The 19,900-nt window shown below is 44.1% G+C and overlaps 1 protein-coding gene across 1 annotated transcript in view; it reads left to right on the forward strand.

Annotated features, from left to right (window-relative positions):
• ACADSB (acyl-CoA dehydrogenase, short/branched chain) overlaps positions 1-19,460 on the forward strand; it is a 36,923-nt gene extending 17,463 nt beyond the window's left edge. Inside the window, exons 5-10 of the mRNA XM_006867422.1 lie at positions 3,648-3,773; positions 5,445-5,537; positions 8,193-8,282; positions 12,892-13,029; positions 15,984-16,083; positions 19,321-19,460. Of these exons, the coding sequence (XP_006867484.1) occupies positions 3,648-3,773; positions 5,445-5,537; positions 8,193-8,282; positions 12,892-13,029; positions 15,984-16,083; positions 19,321-19,391 (618 nt within the window). The 3' untranslated portion in view covers positions 19,392-19,460. The remainder of the gene's footprint in view (positions 1-3,647; positions 3,774-5,444; positions 5,538-8,192; positions 8,283-12,891; positions 13,030-15,983; positions 16,084-19,320) is intronic.
• Positions 19,461-19,900: the final 440 nt, after the last annotated feature.

Consider the following 19,900-nt stretch of genomic DNA (forward strand, 5'->3'; position numbering starts at 1 on the left):
TTTAGTTTTTAGCTGTGGCCATAATACTCAACTGAGTGTGTGTTTTGGGTTTTTTTGTTTTTTGTTTTGCTTTCTGATTGCCTCTAGGTAGATGTGATCAGGAGGTGGGCTTCCCTTTTCACTCTTCTTATTGCCTAGCTCAGAGTAACTTTTGCAGGTGTTGTCTGCTTCCCTAGTATCTGGCAGTTGGTATTGGTTCTTACCTGGATTGTGGGACTTTGTAGCATGTGTTTGTATCTTAACTGTATGGCAGCAATTGCTGTCCTTTCTTGGGTAGTATAGGGAGCAAAAGAGCCCCCTAGAGGTAAAAGGGGGAACAAAACCAAAACACAACAGAACTAAAGAAAAGAAAAAAACAGCAACAACAGAAAAGAAAGGGAGAAAAAAAAAAAAAACAAGAAACAAAAAAATCCCAAAAAATAAACAAAAAACCAGATTGGATATGTAGTCTATAATTGCAGGAAAAGGAGAGGAGCGAGAAGAAAGAAAAGAAAACAAAAACAAAAATCAGTAGCCTAATATGACAATGATTTAAGGTCCTCTTTCAGCTTCTTGCCTTCAAGGCCGTCTGATAAATTTCAAGATGCCAGTGTTTGTTATGCTGTACCTCAGGATTTAATTTTTGGCCTGTTTAGTTTTTAAACTCTCTCCCTCTCCTCACCCCGTTCTGGCCTTTTCCCTATTACTAGACAGTTCAGGGCCAGCCAAGCTGCCTGTTTGTAGTGTAGTGGTTATGAATTGGGCTGCCAAGCCCACGGCTGGCAGCTGGAAACCACCAGCTGTTTTGCAGGAGAAAGGCTAGACCCCCTGCTCCTGCAAAGATTCACAGCCTCAGAAATTCCTCCAGGGCCACTGTGAGCCGGAATCAACTCCCAGCCCTCAAATAGCAAGAAAGGCCAGTGCCTCGAAATGCTGAGAAGATCTGTGTGCATGCATGGTGGAAGAACCCTCCAGTGGTGAGGATGGAGTGGGGGCTGTCCACTCACTCAGGCACCCCCTCTAGTCACCAGAATGGAGATGCGCAGACAGCCAATGAACAGATTTAAAAAAAAAAAAAAATCAGAACAAAGCAGAACCAAATAGATAATATTGTCACCTTTGCTCCGAGGTTCCTGCGGTTGTTAATTCTCACAGGGTCTGCTTGCTCTCCCATCTGGTCCCGTTGTTTGGTCTTGCCCAAGTTGCTAGCAGGGAGTCCAGCAGATTTTAAAGTACAGGATTTCTTACTTCCACTACCAGTTCCACTAGCTATGAGCTGTCAAACTTTTTAAATATTCCTACCTATGTGGTTCAGGGTTTTGGAGCTCTGCCCTGCACCCACTTTCTCTGGTATTCTGTGGTACTGCTGAAGGTGAACTTCACTGCACCTCTACCCTATCTGCCATCAAGCCAGCTGTAAGTCAGTTTCTGTTTTGAAAGATGGAGAATTTATTTACCTATTTTAGTACGTTAAATTTTCTTAAAGAATATATATATTTTTTCAGTTGGAAAATAGATATACCAGAAAACGGTAAATACATTTTGTCTTTTGCCTGTTTGCTAATGTAATTTTTCATTGTTAAGACTTTAAAGTACTTAATAAAATTAAATTGTGCGTGGAATTCTCATGATCATAAAATCTCATGGGACAACTTAACAACCTTTATGGTTTCTGAAAAATTGGAAGAAATCATGAAGTTGTTGATTTGAGGATCTAAGATTCTCCAATCAATCTTTTTTTTTTCAAATATCCTAATCATTTATTCTTTTGCTTTATTATTTTCTTCCTGACTTTTTTTTAAAAGTTTTTATTATGAATTATGTGGGTTTACATGGGAGAAATCAGTTTTACATTCATCTATCGTATTTCATTTCATTGCACTGATTACGGTCCCCTCCATGCATCATCAAACAACCAAAGGGTACACCACACAGGCCTGTCCACCGGCCGTCAGCACACAGCCCCTCTCCCTCCCTGAGTTCAGTGTCCCCAGCCGTTCGATCTGCCCACTTCATTGTCTCTGCCTCCATCTCTGGCGTCACTATTTCTCTGGGTAGGGTTCCGCACTCCGCTCTTCTCACTTGATGTTCCCAGGGACCTCTGCTCCTGGGCTGCAAAATCAATCACCCCTTTCATTTTGTTACAAAACATCTACCTTTCCATTTCCGACCCTCACAGCCAGTCCTGATGGCAATTATTCACTATTGTACCACAAGAGTCTTATCCCCGTTTCCTTTCACCAGCCCCGTCCCAACAGATTGGAAATCATTCAGTGGAGATGCTACCTTCCCCCGCCCCATCTGGAACTAGGCTCCCTCTTGAAAACTTGTAAGCCAGTCACTTCTTGCCTTTATAGCCCCCCCCATTTGGGTAGCCAATGATCCTCGCTGTAAAGATTTTGTTTCCTTTTTTGAGCTATTACATCCATAAGTATAGGTAAAGTTCATCAAATTGTAGTGGGTTACTCTTTTTTTTTTTTTTTCTTTTTTCTTTTTTTCTTTCCTCTTCTTTCTTCTTCTAGTCAAGTTCTGATCATCCAGCCATTGAAGCCAGGTCAAGTGGATGCTGTCTGCAAGTATGGGTGTTCTTGTGCATCTCCTCTCACTTCATATCAGCTGGACGCTTCACTCTCCACTCTAGTCCTCTGTGGCCATGTCACTGCCTCTGGGCCCAGTACTGCTGGCCATCCAGGTCTCTACCTGGGTTCACAGGGGTCTATTGAATGTGGTCGGACTTAGCTCCCAACTACATTGCTGTTTTTTCCCCCTCTTCCACTTATCGGTGACCATTGTAGTCACCAGCCAGACCACATGCCTGCTCATGTATTCCCCTTGAGTCTTAGTCTTGGAAGGGAGTTTGCTCTGAGGCTTGCCTTGATGGCTCTCAGGTGAACAGCTTATGTGTTCTTGTAGAAATCAGTCAGACTACTGTATTGTTTCTGATTTTTCCTGCTGGTCTTTCTTTCACAAAGTATCTTCTGTTCTTCTAGCCGCTCCAGGCTGGTCGACTCGTCCTTTCCAATGGAAATTTCCCATCTCAGATGATGCTGGTTGGGGTCTCGATTCCACCTATGGTCTTATGCAATGCAAAGGTTCCACAGGAGGCCTCTTTCACTGGGCTACTTCTAGACCCCTTTAAAGTATTCCAATCAGTTATAGGGTGAAGACAGACTTACAAGCTTTTTATTGTGATGTTTCTGGCTATTCCTCCCCCCCTCCCCCCCCATCTAGTGTCTATTTTACAATGGTAGGCAAGGGAAACCAAGATTCAAAAGCATCTTAACATTATTCCCCTCTTTTCCCCATTCAAACCATGCCTCAAACCCTGTATCCCAGAGCCCTTTTGTTCCAAGGTTGTGCATACATCATTTACCTCTGTCCCACTTAGCCCATGTAAACCTGCCTAACTGTTCTCCCATCAGCCTTGTTCTTCCATTCCCGTCCACCCCAGCACCCAAGCTTTCCTGTATCTATTCCCTACCCTGTGCTCTACCTTCCCCTCCTTCCCTCCCCTCCTCTCATCCTATACATCACGGTGAGTGATCAATCTTTCTTGTTCCTGAATGCACACATTGCAATATTCATTATGAAAATCCGTTTTTAGTTTTCATTTTGCTGTGTGCTCTTTGGAGGCCAAGTAATACTAGCATTTTCTATCTGCCATCTAGGGGTATAAAGGGATCACCTGCTTCATAGTAGATCGCGATACTGAAGGCTTTCACATAGGAAAGGCAGAAAACAAAATGGGGATCCGAGCATCTTCTACCTGCCCATTAACACTTGAAAATGTGAAGGTGAGTAGCTTAGGGTTTTCAGTCAAAGACTGGTGTGAAAAAGCTCTGTTTGTATTTACAGGAAACTCGTAGCTTTAAAGGTACACAGGATGTATCCTGCACTGTGATGGTGCAGTGGTTAAGAGCTTGACTGCTAACCACAAGGTCAGCACTTCAATCCCACCATCCACTCCGAGAGAGAAAGCTGAGGCAGGCTGCTTCTGGAAAGATTATAGCCTTGGAAAGCCTGCAGGGCCCTTCTCCCCTGTCCTATAGGGCCTCTGTAAATCAAAGGCAACTCCAAGGTAGTGGGCTTTGGGGGTTTGGGGCTGAGGTTACACTGTGACTAAGTGTACTTTTCTCAAGAGCTTAGTCCAAGGGTGGAAACCTCAATGCATGTTAAGATAGCTGCCCTTGGGAGCAATGCCAAGGCTCTTGTTGTTGTTGTTGTTGTTGTTAGGTGCCATTGAGTCGGAATCGGAACTGACTCATAGCGACCCTATGCACAACAGAACAAAACACTGCCTGGTCCTGGGCCAACTTCACAATTGTTGTCATACTTGAGCCCATTGATACTGCCACTTTGTCAATCCATATCTCTGGGGGGTCTTCCACTTTTTCCTCTGAACCTCCACTTTACCAAACATGATATCACTCTCCTGACAATATGCCAAACAGTTAGGATGTCAGTCCACCGGAGGCCACCAGAGGGCGATGTTGCTCAATGAGCGTGGAAAATGCTCAGGTCCCACAGGGTGGAGTGGAGTTGAATCTGCAGAACCCTGATCTTGAACACTCTGGGTGGACAGGAAGGGTTGTGATGGGCTTTCCTTGCTGCTTACCGGTGTGTAGAGGGTCTCTTTACACATGTCATTGCGATCTTATTGCTTCACCCCAGCTGTCCTCATGTCTCCCTTCCCTTTTGCCCCTTTGGCTCCTAAATGCCCATGTTCTAAAGCTAATTGCGGTTTTATTCTTGTTCCTCGTCTTAATGGTTTTTTTTTTTTTTTTTAGTCTCTTCACTGCCCTTTTTCTCCTCATGCATGCACGCACACATAACCTCATTTGATTTTTATGGGGGTGAACAGTCTCAACTGAAGAAAGGTTCATCACTGTTGCAAGGACTCACATGTTTTTTGTAATTCCTAGTAAGAGAGGCCTTCAAAAAGTTCATTGAAAAGCTCCCTTATGTTTTCATTCCATTTTCCCACCAACTCTTTGAAGTCCCCTCATGTGTTAGCCCCGTTATTGAGTACACATAAGAACTGAGGGAAGAAAACGGGGTATTCGTCTCTGCCATTGCTGAATTGTATGAGATTCTCTTATGGTGGGAGATTACAGTCATGAACAACGTAATTGGCGTGGTGGGAAGACTGGCTGGAAGGAGAGACCGAGGCTAGGCATTGGGCTGCTAACTGTAAAGGTTGGCAGTTCAAGCCCACCAACCCCTTTGTGGGAGAAAGGTGAGGCTGTCTGCTCCCTTAAAGGCTGGTGGTCTCGGAAGCCCCGGGAGTAGTTCTCCTGTATCCCATAGGGCTGCTGTGAGCTGCAGCTGGCTCAGTGGGTGTTTCAGATTTGGGTATGATATAGTACTATCACACCAACTGAGAGCATATGTGCATTTAAAAACATATCAAAATGACTGAAGTGAATAAAATCAATGGAGAAATAACTGCACGTTTTACTTTTCAGATTCCAGAAGCCAATGTCCTGGGCCAGGTTGGGCAAGGCTATAAGTACGCCATCGGGAGTCTCAATGAAGGTCGAGTAGGCATTGCGGCTCAGGTAGGTCACTTAAGCTACCAACACCAAAACCAAACCAAACTGGCAGGAAAACCAGCGACTGCATAGAAGTCTGTGAACACAAGATGGCGCTCTTTCCTTACACAATGTGGTAAAACCACTTCTGCTCTTAATCTCAAATTCCTTTTAGGGCAATTGTATGTGTCCAGAGAACCAAACAATGGCTTAGTAATAACAGCTTTTCTTCTTTGAGATCTTTAAGGTTCAATCCAATACCTGGATTGAGCTTCTAAAATGTACTATAAATTTAATATGCCACTTTTTAAGAACTCAACTTTTCCAAGCACGAAATTCATTCTGGAAGAAATATAAATTAAGGGGAAATAGTATTTATTCTGTGTAGTAAGGGTTTCTTATCACAAATAATGAAATATTTGTTGCTTTGTGTTTTGCAAAGGAAAATTGGGCCAATTCTGTGTGGCACATAAAATAAAAGAGATAGAATCAAATAGATGAGAATAATTTAAAATGTTTTTGCTAAATTTGCCCTGTATAGTGCATACTATACTCTTATATTAAATGATTCCACTTTTCTAGCTTAAAAAAGTGAACAAGGTCTTTGGTTTTATGATAATTTATATCATCTTGTATTTTTTGTTTGTTTGTTGTTGTTGTTAAATGCCGTCAAGTCAGTTCCAACTCATAGCAACCCCTGAACAGGGTTTCTAGGGAGCAACTGGTGAACTTGAACTGCCAGCCTCGCAGTTCACACCGACTTTGCAGTCCTGCACATTAACCCATAGGGCCACACACCAGGACTCAGTGTTTGTCATTAGTGGGTATCTAAAATTGGAGCATTTATAGCTTTTCGATTTGGAAGATACCATCTGGATTAGCTACGGGAGTAGTTAGATGCTGTATTAGTCCACATTTTCCTTCTACTGCTATTATTTTACTTCAAAAGTGTTCTAAGATCACAGCCCAGCCTGGACTCCCCACTAGCTTAGATCATCTGTCATAAAGAGTCTTAGTGTATCTGTGCTTTTTAAGGGTTTTCTGGGCTTCAACTTGGGCAGATACGACAGGAAGCACTACTGTCCTGAATCCAGTTGCTCCCAGACATATAAATAATAGAGATGTTCTGGCAGTAAAACGCACAGCCTGGGTTTTTGTCTAATGACTGCACGTTGTCTTATAGCCTAATTAAAAGTTAAGGTCAGACAGTGCTGTCTTGGCCAGTGCTGTGGGTGCCTGTAGGTGAAAAGGCACTGCAGAATCCCCACTGGAAGAGAGAATTGGGTTTCATCTCCCTTGTTTACCGTGAGAGCGTGTTCCTGAGATGGAAACGGTCTGTTTTGGTTGTTTGGTTGACAAGCGCTCTTTCCATCTCCACGTGAACACAGTACATCGTGACATGTGCGTGTTTGGTTGACAAGCGCTCTTTCCATCTCCACGTGAACACAGTACATCGTGACGTGTGCGTGTTTGGTGGTGTTGGGAAGTGCCGTCGAGTCAGTTTTGACTCATAGTGATCCTGTCTAGGGTTTCTGAGGAGCGGCTGGTGGGTTTGAACTTGTGGTGTGCAGTCCAGTGCTGAGCCACAACACCACACCAGGACTCTGTACGCACGTAGTGACGTCATTTCCCTCATAGCCCAAGGTGCAGTCAGTCCACCGCCTCTCTTTATTTTATGGGGTTTTTGTTTTTGTCTCTTTAATTTTTGACATAGTTTCTATTTGCTAGAAAGTTCAAAATAAAAGGCTAAGGGGAAACTGGAATGAACATTAACAAAGTAGAGATAAATTTGGGGGCTTTTCCAACCCAAAACTCGAATTATTGATTTTCCCCCTCCTTTTTCTAAAATCAGCAGTTTGACAAAATTAGATGATTTAGTGTCTACCGCTCACTGTTCTGCAGGAGAAAGATGAGGCTTTCTGCTCACGTAAAGATTTGCAACCTCAGAACCTCAGAGTCGGAAACCTACTCCACGACACCCCCACCCCCACCCCCACCAGTGGCGTACCTGGTGCTGAAATGGAGAAAGCACTCCAGGCTGGCACCACTCGGTAGACACTGGCTACCAAGGAGGTTATTTGGTTAAACTTGGGGCCACATCTGGATCTGTCCTGGCAGTGTGTGAATGATGCTGTCACCATGGGAGGGGTCTAAAATGCTGGAGCTCGGGCCTGGCTTCCCCACCCCCAGGAAGCTGATGCAGTCCTTCAGGCCAGCATTGGTGTTTTTTATCAGAAACTGAAGTTCCTCAGATGAAGCTAATGTGTGCTGCTCTTCTATGTTCTGAAAACCTTTCCACCTGTGCTCTTATTAATCCTGATCATATGCAGAATGGGCAGGAAAGCTGGCAAACAGTGACCTTCCACATTTGACTTCTGGAAGGCCGGTGCTTAGAGGAGAAGCTTCTGGAAAGGGCCCAGGCGACGTGAGCACCCCAGAAGCCTGTCCCTGTGCTAGTGTGCATTAGCAGGAAGTCGCTCAGCGGTCTCTAGTCACTGAAACACGGTTGTCCATCCGCAGTGTGTGAAGCTGTGTTGCTGACACACACCTCACCCCGTCAACACACCTACTTCCATCCCTGCCCAGTGAGTCCATTTGCCAGTGCAAGGAGTTGACACCTGCAATAATCATAAACTTATGACAGAATAAGAGATTCTGAGCTTGCCTTTTTTTTCCTCACAGATGCTGGGTCTGGCACAAGGATGTTTTGACTACACTATCCCCTATATTAAAGAAAGGGAACAATTCGGCAAGAGACTATTTGATTTTCAGGTAGGTCCTGATTAAGTTCTTTCAGGGTACTCCGTCTCCCGTCCTACCCTTAGTAGGGAGCTGCATTGTAAAGCCACAGAGAGTCCTCCGCTCAAGGAACGTTAAAGGGAGAGGGCTAGAGAGGCAGAAATAGGGCTCGGGAAGGAACTCCAGAAAGCCTGGTCCTTCCTCAGGAGCAGAGGGCTGGCCCTGGATGACCAGCCCTGGTGTGGTTCAGGATAACCTGCTGAGAACTTCAGAGCATTTCCTTACTGCTTCATAAGTTCCAGGGCACAGGCTCTGAGTTCAAATTCTGGTTCTTCTGCTTGCTGGCTTTAGGCCTTGGGTAAGTGACCTCGCCTCTCAAAGCCTTAGCTGCCTCCTTTGTGAAATGAAGAGAGTACCACCTGCTCTGCAGGCTGCCTTGCCCTTGAGATCCGGGGAAAGTGCTTTGCAGCTTGCCTGGCTCTACCATGTGCTCAGTAAGTGCTCCCGCTTGTCACCTGGTGGCCAGGCGGCCATCTTCTGAGGACTGTCCACTGGCACTTTCTACTTATGGCCGTTTCAGCTTGCTGAGGCGTGCAGGTGAGATGTTCTCATGCAGCTGAGCATCTTAGGGAACGCAAACTTGCAAATGGCCCCTAAACCTTGGCTTCTCGGGGCTCCCGGGCCCTCAGGATCTGTCTCCATCGAAGTTTAGTCAGGTTGAGGGGCAGGCTGAAGTGGGAGCTTTCTAAGCCCACGTGACCTCAGCTGTCACCTCAGCTGTGAGTCCTCCCTGGAAGCATCTCCCCATTCCAAATGCAGTGTCTTGTTGCACCCCCAGCTCCGTCTCCCTGTGGTGTGCTCAGGGTATATAATAATGGTGAGGCCGCTTGTAGGCTAGGCCTCAGGCATGCGCAGTCAGTCATTCCGGGGCCTAGAAGGATGGAGCATGGCAGACCTGGCCAGTGCCCACCACAGCTGGACTGCTATTCCCACCTCCCACCCAGGAAACAGAGCCAGGTGGAGGTTCTGTTCCCAAGGTCGCCCAGCTGGTAAGGTACCCGAATGATCTAATAAGATCCACAGGATCTAAATGATCCTTGTTCTAGTAAGTTTCATTATACTTGAGCATCAGACCAGCACACAGAGAGTTACAAAAGGGACCGAATGTGAGGGCTCCCTGTCTCAACGGTGCTTCCTTATGTATAAGGGAAGGACTGGTCAGGCGCTCTCATATTTATTGACATTTCTAACAATGCCTGCCTCTTGAGTAATTTAAAAACTTTTCAAAATTGGATCTTTAAAAAGCATTACCAACTTTGCATAATTCGGTGAAGCTTTTATGAGCATTGATGGTTTTGTTCAGCCTGGTACACTCTGTCACATTACTGTGACTTGGTTTTGCTTGGCATGTGGTCAGTGATAACTTTCTCTCCTCTGTGCCCTCCATGTTTATTTCATGTGTGTATTCAGCATCGATTTTGTGAACATGTTCCCAGGCCAGCTCCTCTACAGGTGAATAGGTGCGAGGCTGGAGCTATGCCTGTCTCTGTGCTGCCTCCCATGGCCCTGATGACAGTAACTAAATCCATAACTTGGATGGCAAACACGGCTTTAATCGAATTGAATATACTTTTCAGAAATAATCAGAATCTCTGAATTCCACATACCAAGCCAAAAAGCTATTTCTAGAATAGTGAGACTATGTAGGAATAAGTCACTTGACCGATGGGACAAAACAGAAAGCTCAGAGATAGACCCACCCTCTATGAAAACTTGATACAAGACAGAGAGAGGATTGCAGGCTATTGAGTATGAATCTTAGTCTTTCTATGTGGGAAAAAATGAAACTGGGACCCTAACCTCACGCCATACATAGAAAACAGATTTCAGACTATTAAAGACATACTATGAAAAGCAAAACTTTTTAAAGTATTAGGAGAATATCTTCATGACCTCATGGCAGAAAATTTTTATTAAAAAGTTATAAAACGTGATTCATGAAAGAGAATAAGATTGGTAAATTTGACTATTAAATCTCTTTGCCTCAAAAGATGCTATAAATGAAAGGCCAGACCTATGGGAAATAAAATTGGATTGACGAGTGTTCAGCTTGTTATTAGCCCTCATAACTTACATGTGGAGCCCTGGTGTGGCGCTGTGGGTTAATGTGCCAGACTGCAAAGTCTCTCTGAACCATAAGGTTGGTGGTTCAAGCTCACCAGTGGCTCCTTGGAAACTCTATACTGGGTCGCTATGAGTGGGAACTGACTCCACGGCACTTAACAACAACTTACATATATCTAGCATAGCCTTTTATACTTATCAAATATTACAGAAAGGAGGGGAGAATCTGAAGGATATTTATGAACAGTGCTGTTTTGCCCTAGCTTACCCCTTTTTGGCTTGTTAGTTTAGAAAAGGCCATTTCTGTGATTATTGTGCAGTAATTACCTTAATTAACAAGGCTCTCCATCTTAATTGAATTGTCTGTTCTTATGGGACCATGGACGTCAGAAGAACAAGGAACTCTACCCCCTTATTCAACAAAGTGCCTGGTACAAAGTGGGTGCTCAATAAATGTTTCGATGGATGAATGGGTCGAGCAACTATTTCCTTTTTGAAAAGATATATTTTTTTGGTTTTTATTTATGTTGTTGCTGTTGAGAACATATGCAGCAAAACAGTGAATTGGCCTAAAAACATGTTCAGTGTTTCTGTTCTACTTCCTATTTTGCTGTAGAGAGCCTGGGGTCTTAAAAGCTTCCAAGTGACCACCCGAGGCACAACTGTTGGTCTCTATGGGCCTGGAGCAGTAGAAGAAGGGAGAATTAGGATTGGGTGGGATAGATGGAATGTGTGGCTAGTTGCCTTCATGAACAACTGTTGTCTCTGCTACCAGACCAGAACACGATGGTGCGCACTTGCCAATGCTGAACATTTTAATCAAAGATCCTAGAGATCTTTGAACAAGAGGAGGAAAATACAGAACCGATTTATAAAAATCTGATAGCTCTAGATTTTCTGGAGCCACGAGCTGGATGAAAGTTGCCCTAAGATAATATTGAAACCTTAACCCAGAAATATCCCCTGAAGTCTTTACAAACAAATAATGGTTTGACTTAGCTAGTTTAGCTTAATGATGTAAAAAATGTCAGCCAGGGGCATTATGATCTTTTAAGGCCTATGTATTTAGGATCAAATTGACAAGCAACTCAAGAGAGTCAATAGGAATGATTTCTTAGGGGGCAGTGAGTACATGTTCAGGAGGCAGCACTCAGCAAAGGAGGGGAGGAATGGCGACCCAACTAGAAGACTGTTATCCGTGGCACTGAACGTGTAGACATGCTTGTTGTTGTTGTGAAGTGCCGTGGAATCAGTTTGGACTCACAGCAACCCTGTTTAGGGTTTCCAAGGAGCTACTGGTGAGCTTGAACCACCGACCTTGTGGTTCAAACCGGCCTTGCAGTCCAGTGCATTAACCTCCAGCACCACACCAGAATGCCAGGAGCTCTGTAGTTGATGTCTGTGTTGTTGCTGAGCAGGAGCGTACACTGATTCAAGTCTCTGTGTGGACGGCTCTGTGATAATCAGTGTGCCCATTCTAATGAACACCTGCATCTTCCCTCGTTTCCATTTGTGAACTCTGCATATTCGTATTCCCATGCTTACTGGGATTGACATTTCACATGTGCCTACTTACCCCTTGCAAGTTGGTAGTCATTTCTTGAGGAGCTCTGGTAGCGTAGTGGTTATGAGCCAGGCTGCTAACCTCAAGGTCAGCAGTTCGAAACTACCGGCTGTTCCACGGGAGAAAGATGAGGCTTTCTGTTCCTGTAAAGATTTACAGCCTCGGAAACCTTGTACAGGGTCGCTATGGGTCAGAACCGACTCCACGGCACATGACCACCACCACCACAATCTATTTCTTTAGGGTGTTGACTAGTTATTCCACTTAAAGAAATTGGTTCTTGTTCCTAGATGTGTGCAGTAGAATCACTTTAATAACATTGTTGTTAAGTGCCATCGAGTCAGTTCTGACTCACAGCAACTTTGTGTAAGGTTTTCAAGGAGCAACTGGTGGGCTTGAACCATTGACCTTGAGGTTAGCGGTACAGTGCTTCTACAGCACCCCACTAGGACTCCTTAATAGCATTACTTGAAGGAAAAATATTGGTGCATGAAATATACCTCTATGACTGCAATGAACATCTTCCAGTGCCTTAAAACCATATATAAGATCCAATTTTTCTCACTCAATTCAAGCAAATGAAAAACATGCTCAAGTTTTTGCTCTGCTGGAAGTTAGTTTATGTTCAATTTTGATCAGGAAGTGTTGGAAGTACTTGTTAACTGTAATAGTCAAATTTTTAAATCTAACTTTGTGCTAATTTATTATTTAAATTTTGACAGTTATAAAGAATTATACGAACTTTGGAAATGTTCTCAAAAAAGAGGGTTTAACAATGCAAGCAATGCCATCTTGCATTTTAGATCACAGATTTGAAAGTATTTAAAAGCTGCGTGTGCGTTTCCTTTGGGGTGTATGCGAGTCAGACAGTGGTCAGTGTTCTGTAGCCAGGCCGGACTTTGAAGGTATGTTTTCAGAAATCCTTATTCTCTAACTTGGGCCTGAATGTTACAGGGTCTCCAACACCAAGTGGCTCATGTGGCCACCCAGCTGGAAGCTGCCAGATTGTTGACGTACAACGCGGCCCGGCTTGTAGAAGCTGGAAGGCCCTTCATAAAAGAAGCATCAATGGCCAAATACTACGCATCCGAGGTGAGAGTTAAAAATCAGAACAGTGACTCTGAGTCCTGGGGTGGCGCTGCCGGATCAGCACTGGTTCAAACCCACCAGGCCCTCCTTGAGAACCCTGTACAAGGTTGTTATGAGCCAAAACCAACTTGACGGCACTAAACACCACTACCAGTGTAACCCTAATAGTTGTTTCAGGTACGTGCTAATTAGGAGTTGGTTGAGAGTTTATTGGTTGGACTTCCCAGCTCCTCTGATGGTTCGCCGTCAAAAGGAAGCTGCCACAGGAGAGCGCTTTAATTCTGAGTCTCAGGTTCTCACGGGTCCTAAGTGGGGAACCGGAGTTCAAGGGGTGAGTGGCTGAGTTACTGCTGTGACAGGAATACCAAAAGTGGGTGACTTTAAAAAACAAATTAATTTTCTCACTGTTTTGGAAGCTAGAAGTCTGAATTCAGGGTTGGCTTAGGGGAAGGCTTCACTCTATTGGCTCTGGGGGACGGGCCTTGGCTCTTCAGCCTCTGTTTCCTGGTTCCTTGGAGATCTCCACTTGATGTGACTTTGGTCTTCCCCCATCTCTGCCCATCTCGTTTGCTTATTTAATCTCTTTTGTATCTCACCCTGCCTCATGAACTTGACAAAGACAGTCCATTTCCCAGTGCAGTCTGACCGAAGGCACAGATTCTGGAGGGATGCATTTCAACCCATAACATTCCACCCTCTGGCCCCCAAAGATTCATGCCCTTGTCACATACAAAATACGTTCATCCGATCACGTCATCCCCAAAGTCTTAAATCCACTTCAAGTACAAAATCTCGTTTTCTGACTCATCTAAATTAAATGTGGGTGAGGCTTTAAGCCTGTTTCCTCCTGGAGCAAAACTCCTCTTCATCAGTAAACCGGTGAAAGTAAGATGACAGTTTATCCAAAGTACCAGGGCGAGAGGGGCACAAGGTAAACATTTCCATTACAAATGGGAGAAATTGGAGGGAAAGAGGGGATGATGGGCTTTAAACAAGGCCAAAGCCCAGCTGAACCATTTACGTCAGCTTTGGAGTCCTGAGAGTAACCCTGGGTTGTCTGAGGCCATGTGGGCGACGGCCCCGCCCTGCAGACGCTCGGAGTTGGCCACGCCCTGAAGACTCTCGGAGTTGGCCCCGCCCTGAAGACTCTCGGAGTTGGCTACGCTCTCTGGATTCCGGCCTCTCAGCCCTGGACTTCTGCTTCGCCTTCCAGACTCTGCTCCCTTGTCTTCGGGTGGCACTGTTATAGTCCATCGAAGCTGCAACCTCAGCAGACCCCATTCTTCTGACTCTTGAGCGTGGTAGCTCTGCCCACTCAGCTGTGGGTGAGGTTCCAGTCTCCCTACCTTAAAGGTAGCCCCACACTTGAGAACCGAGTTAGAGAAGAGCCAACTCTTTGAAGCTTAGGAGGCCGTGGTCCCACCCTTTAGAACACCACCCGGTCCCGGGCCATTCTCACAATTGTTGCTACATTTGAACCCATTGCTGCTGCCACTCTGTCTATCCATCTCTTTGGGGATCTTCCTCTCTTTCACTGACCCTCCATTTTGTCAAACACGATGTCCTTCTCCAGGGTCTGGTCCCTCCTGAGAACATGTCCAAAGTATAAGAGAGCAAGTCTCACTGTCCTGGCTTCTAAGGCGCCTGCTGGCTGCACTGCTTCCAACACAGATTTGTTTGGTTCTTCTGACAGTCCCTGGTACTTTGAATATTCTCCTCCAACACCGTAATTCAAATGCACTGATGCTTCTACTGTCTTCGTTATTCATTGTACAACTTTCACATGCATATGAGACTATTGAAAATACCATGGCTTGGGTCAAGTACACCTTAGTCCTCAAAAATATTTGCTATTAAATACTTTAAATAGGTGTTTTGCAGCAAATTTGCCTAATACTTTGTTTGATTTCTTGACTGCTGCTTCCATGAATGTTGGTTGTGGATCCAAGCACAATGAAGTCTTTTAACAACTTTAATCTTTTTTCCATTTATCATGATGTTATTTATTGGTCCAATTGTGAAGATTTTTGTTTTCTTTACATTTAGATGCAATCCATACTGAAGACTGTAGTCTTTGATCTTCATTAGTTAAGTATTTTAAGTCCTCTTCACTTCCATCAAGCTAGCCTGTATCATCTGCATATCACAGGTTGTTAATGAGGCTTCCTGCAATCCTAATGCCACACTCTTCTTCATAGAATCCAGTTTCTCAGATTATTTGCTCAGCATACAGATTGAATACGTATGCTAAAAGGAAGCTGTATCTTTGAGGGATCAGAAAGCCTCATCTTGCTCCAACTTAAGGCGTGGGAAAGGTCTGAGGTTGATGATACTCCAGTGTTCACCATCTAAAGCCTGCCACCTCTCTTAGCAAGTTGTTCTTTCCCCATACTCTTTATCGTATTGCGTAATTGTTGACTTAATGTCTAAACCTCCAAATTGCTACCAGGGCCAAGGGACTGTATACCCCATGACCATTATACCTTGGAAAAAGCCAAATATAAAGAAGATGTTGTTGTTAAGTGCCATCAAGTCGATTCTGACCCATAGCGACCCTATATAAGGTTTCCAAGGAGCAGCTGGTGAGCTTGAACCACCGACCTTACTGTTCAAACAACTTTGCAGTCTGATGCATTAGTCCACAGCGCCCCACCAGGATAAAGAAGATACTCAGTAAATATTTGCTGAATAAATGATACCTGTTGGCAAGTGTATGAGTATGAACAGTACCCTAGTTTTCTTAATAAGAAAATAACAGTTTCGTGAGTTCATGGGATAGCTCACCGTCATGGAGTGGAGAATAGGATGAAACAGGTAATGCTGGTAAAACGTAAATTATCTCCAGTCCTTCCATGTGCCAGGAACAGGAAGCCCACGTTTCTGCAGCTACCACACAGAAGTGTCTGTAGTGCCTAGCACCTAGTTGTTTCTGTGTGTGATTTGCTTGTTTTTGGCAGGTGGCTGGACTAACAACTAGTAAATGTATTGAGTGGATGGGGGGAGTTGGCTACACCAAAGATTACCCTGTGGAGAAATTCTTTCGAGATGCAAAGATTGGTAAGTAGATTTTTTTTTTTTTTTTGTCCCACTTTTGACTGTTTGATTTCTTTGCCTTGGTAGGTGTCTGGGCTGTTATCTTTGCTTGCTTTTCTATTACTGGTACCTAGGCAAGAGTGCTTCTATAATCTGTCCAACTGGTTCTCTTCTGATGACTGGATTTTCTACCCACGTCTTTCTTCAAAAATCATGAGTTTATAATTTTTAAACATTAAATTGCCTTTTGAAATGCCTCAGTAAGTTTTTCAAGCAAAACAAATGCAATAAAACCTTGTTGTTAGGTGCTGTTGAGTCGGTTCGGACTCAAAGTGACTCAGTTCACGGTAGACTGAAACACTGACCAGTCCTGCGCCTTTCTCAGCATTGTTTTACGCTTGAGCCCATTGCTGCTGCCACCATGCCAGTCCATGTTGTTGCAAGTCTTCCTCTTTGGTGCTGAGCCTTCACTTTACCAAGCATGATGTCCTTCTCCAGGGACTATCCCTCCTGACAACATATCAGAAGTATGAGTGATGAAGTCTGGCCATTCTGGCTGTACTTCTGTCAACATAGTTGTGTTTGTTCGTCTAACATGGCACATTCCGTCTCCTTCCCCAATGCCGTAACTCAGGTACATCAGTAAAACCTACTTTCTTCATTTTTCTAGCTTTTACTAAAAACGTTACTGTTATAGTCAGTGTCATTGAGTACTCTGGGAGGTGTGGTGCCAATTTCAAAAGCTAGGTGTCCAAGCAAGCACGACTGTTCCAGGCTCGCTCTCCAAGAAGAAGGTAGAAGCATCACAGCTTCGAGAGCAGCCTGTTCCTTAATAACACCCAAGTGTACGCACTGAGACTTCAAGAGCCCAAATCCTCAATGCTTCAACACCCAATCTGGAAACTCACAAACCAGATGAAGTAGTCATCGCTTAGGCAGAGTTTCATAGGAAGAATTAAGTAACGGAGGTGCTGGACTGGTGTTGGGGTGAACGTCTTGAGTCTCCCTCTCTGATGGCTCCTCTGGCAGAGCTGGGGACAGTCTGGTGGCACCTGCCCCACTCTTCCAAGCCTCTTGTTTCTCTGTCGTGTGAGTGGCAGTTTGCCTGGTGTAGGCATAGTGTACATCGCAGGCCTCAGACTCATCATCAGGGCAGGTTTATTAACTTAAGTGAGTCTTCGTCCGCTCATCTACAAAAAGAATCACTATATCGGTATAAGTATTTCTGGGTGAAAACTCTTGGGGGGCAGGGATGGGGTACAGAATTTTATAATTAGCAAAATAGAGTCCTTTGAACCCTGTTCTAGCGTTCTGATTGTAGTAGATCCTGAAGTTTCAAATAATAACTGACTGGGGAGGTACCACTTGTCTGTGTCAAGAAATTTGGAAGGCAGCTACCTGGCTAGCTGATTGGAAGAGATCCACAGTTGTGCCCATTCTAAAGAGAGGGGACCCACCGGAGTGCAGAAATCATTGAACAATATCATTAATATCACAGGTAAATAAATTCCTGCTGAAGACAATTCAAAAGCCAGTTGCTGCTGCAGCACATTGACAGAGAGCTGCAGAAATTCAGGCCAGGGTCAGAAGGGGATGTGGAGAGAGGGATGTCATTGCTGATGTCACATGGCTGAAAGCAGAGAAGACCGGAAAGATATTTGCTTATATTTTACTGACGATGCAAAGGCATTCGATTCTGTGGATCTTAAAATATTATGGATAACGTTGAGAAGAATGGGAATTCCCGAACACTTAATTGTTCTCATGAGGAATTTGTACATAGTCCAAGAAGAAAACAAGGGGCACTGAATGGTTTAAAATCAGGACACGTGTGCACCAGGGTTGTATCCTTTCACCATACTTATTCAGTCTGTATGCTGAGCAAATAATCTGAAAAACTGGATTATATAAAGACGAACATGGTGTCAGGATTGGAGGGAGACTCATTAATAACCTGTGGTATAAGCAGAGGTAATATAACCTTGCTTGCTGAAAGCAAAGAGGACTGAAATGGAGATCAAAGACCCGCCTTCAGTATGTAAAGAGAACAAACATCTTCACAACTGGATCACAAATAGCATCATAAGTGGAGACAATATCCAAGTTGGCATTGATTTCATTTTACTTGGATCCACCATCAACACTCATGGAAGGAGCAGTCAGGAAATCAAAGGATGGATTCCATTAGGCAAATCTGCTGCACATAGCCTCTTTAAAACACTAAAGAGCAAAGATGTCACTTTGAGGACTAAAGTGCACGTGACCCAAGCCATAATATTTTTAATCACCCACTGTGCATGCAAAAGCTGGACAATGAATAAGGAAGACTCTTAAAAGAATAAATGCATTTGAGTTATAGTGTTGACAAAGAATATGGAAAGTACCATGGACTGCCAAAAACAAAGAACAAACAAATCTGTGTTGGAAGAAGCACAGCCAGAGTGCTCTTTGGATGTGAGGATGGGGAGTCATCGACTCCCAGACTTCGGACGTGTTCTTAGGAGGGACCAGTCCCTGGGAAAAGACATCATGCTTGGTAAAGTAGAGGATTAGTGAAAAAGAGGAAGCCCCCCAATGAGATTGTCACAGTGGCGGCAACCAAGGGCTCAAACATGACAACAATGATGAGGATGAGGCAGGACACAGGGTTGAGTCGGAACTGACGTGGCAGCCCCTCACAGCAACAACACATGACAAATCTCAGAAGCTTGGCTTTTGTCCTTTAATTTATTGACCTTCGGTAGAAGGGCAGGAAGTTGGCAAATATAGCTTACTGCAGAGCATTTCAACAACCTATGATGCTGTTCATTTTATATATGAGTTTATCTATTTCCTCTTTTCCAAAAGGGTTTCAGTTCAATTTGTAATAAATACGTGGAGTTGGTCAAACATGAAGCTGAAGTCTGAAAAGGAAAATAGGGGAAGGTATCGAACCATCAGGGCTAACCTGGTAAGCCTGGCACTTTTCAACAGCCGGAGCGTAAAATAAAGTGCATTAGTTTCATATAATTCTTTAGATCAGAAAGAGGAACGGACTAATCCTTGAAGAGAGTGAGGCGTCTCTCTCAGCTCAGTTCTCATTGAACATGTTCTAGATTGCTTTGCCGAGTGGTGCCATGTTTAGGGAATAAAAAGGCATGTTATTGATGATTGTTTTCAAGCAAACACAGAGACAGTGTTTACGAAGCAGATTCTTACATAGACTCTTAAAATTCACCACGAACCCACTGCTATTGTTCCTCCTGCTCCTTTCTGTTTCAGGTACCATATATGAAGGAACGTCAAACATCCAGCTGAGCACCATTGCCAAGCGCATCGATGCGGAATACTGACATCCAGGGCTGGGGCACCTCCCTGATGTCACTGGCATCAACACTGAGACGATTGTGACTTGCTGGGAGAATGGAGCTCCTCAGTCCGGAAGTAGTCCATTTCAGCCCTTTGCGATGATCCTTGGAGTAGGTTTCTCTGTTGTGTCTCTGTCTCTTAGACTTAGGGATTCGCTTTCTAATGTGAGAAGATAAGCATCCATGGTTCCTCTAAAATGGTTTAGAAGTTCAGTCATGCGCATATCAGTCTAGCTCTACAGAACCTAGCAGTTTCACTCTGTCAGCATCAGGTGACATAAAGATATTTGAAGTATTATTTATAGAAATGGCTGTTTTATACTCCTATGAAATCTCTATTTTGAAATCTCTATCAGTCAGAAAAATGTTTGTTATGGAAGGGAATTTTTATTGAATATTTTGTAAGGTTCACTTCTAAGTTGCTACTCTAAATAGAAATTGATAAAAATTCATTTAGAAAAATTTAAATCCAGGTTCTAGATACCTGAGAAGCC

This window comes from Chrysochloris asiatica, unplaced genomic scaffold (genome assembly GCF_000296735.1).
Source record: "Chrysochloris asiatica unplaced genomic scaffold, ChrAsi1.0 scaffold00105, whole genome shotgun sequence".
Taxonomy (NCBI): domain Eukaryota; kingdom Metazoa; phylum Chordata; class Mammalia; order Afrosoricida; family Chrysochloridae; genus Chrysochloris; species Chrysochloris asiatica.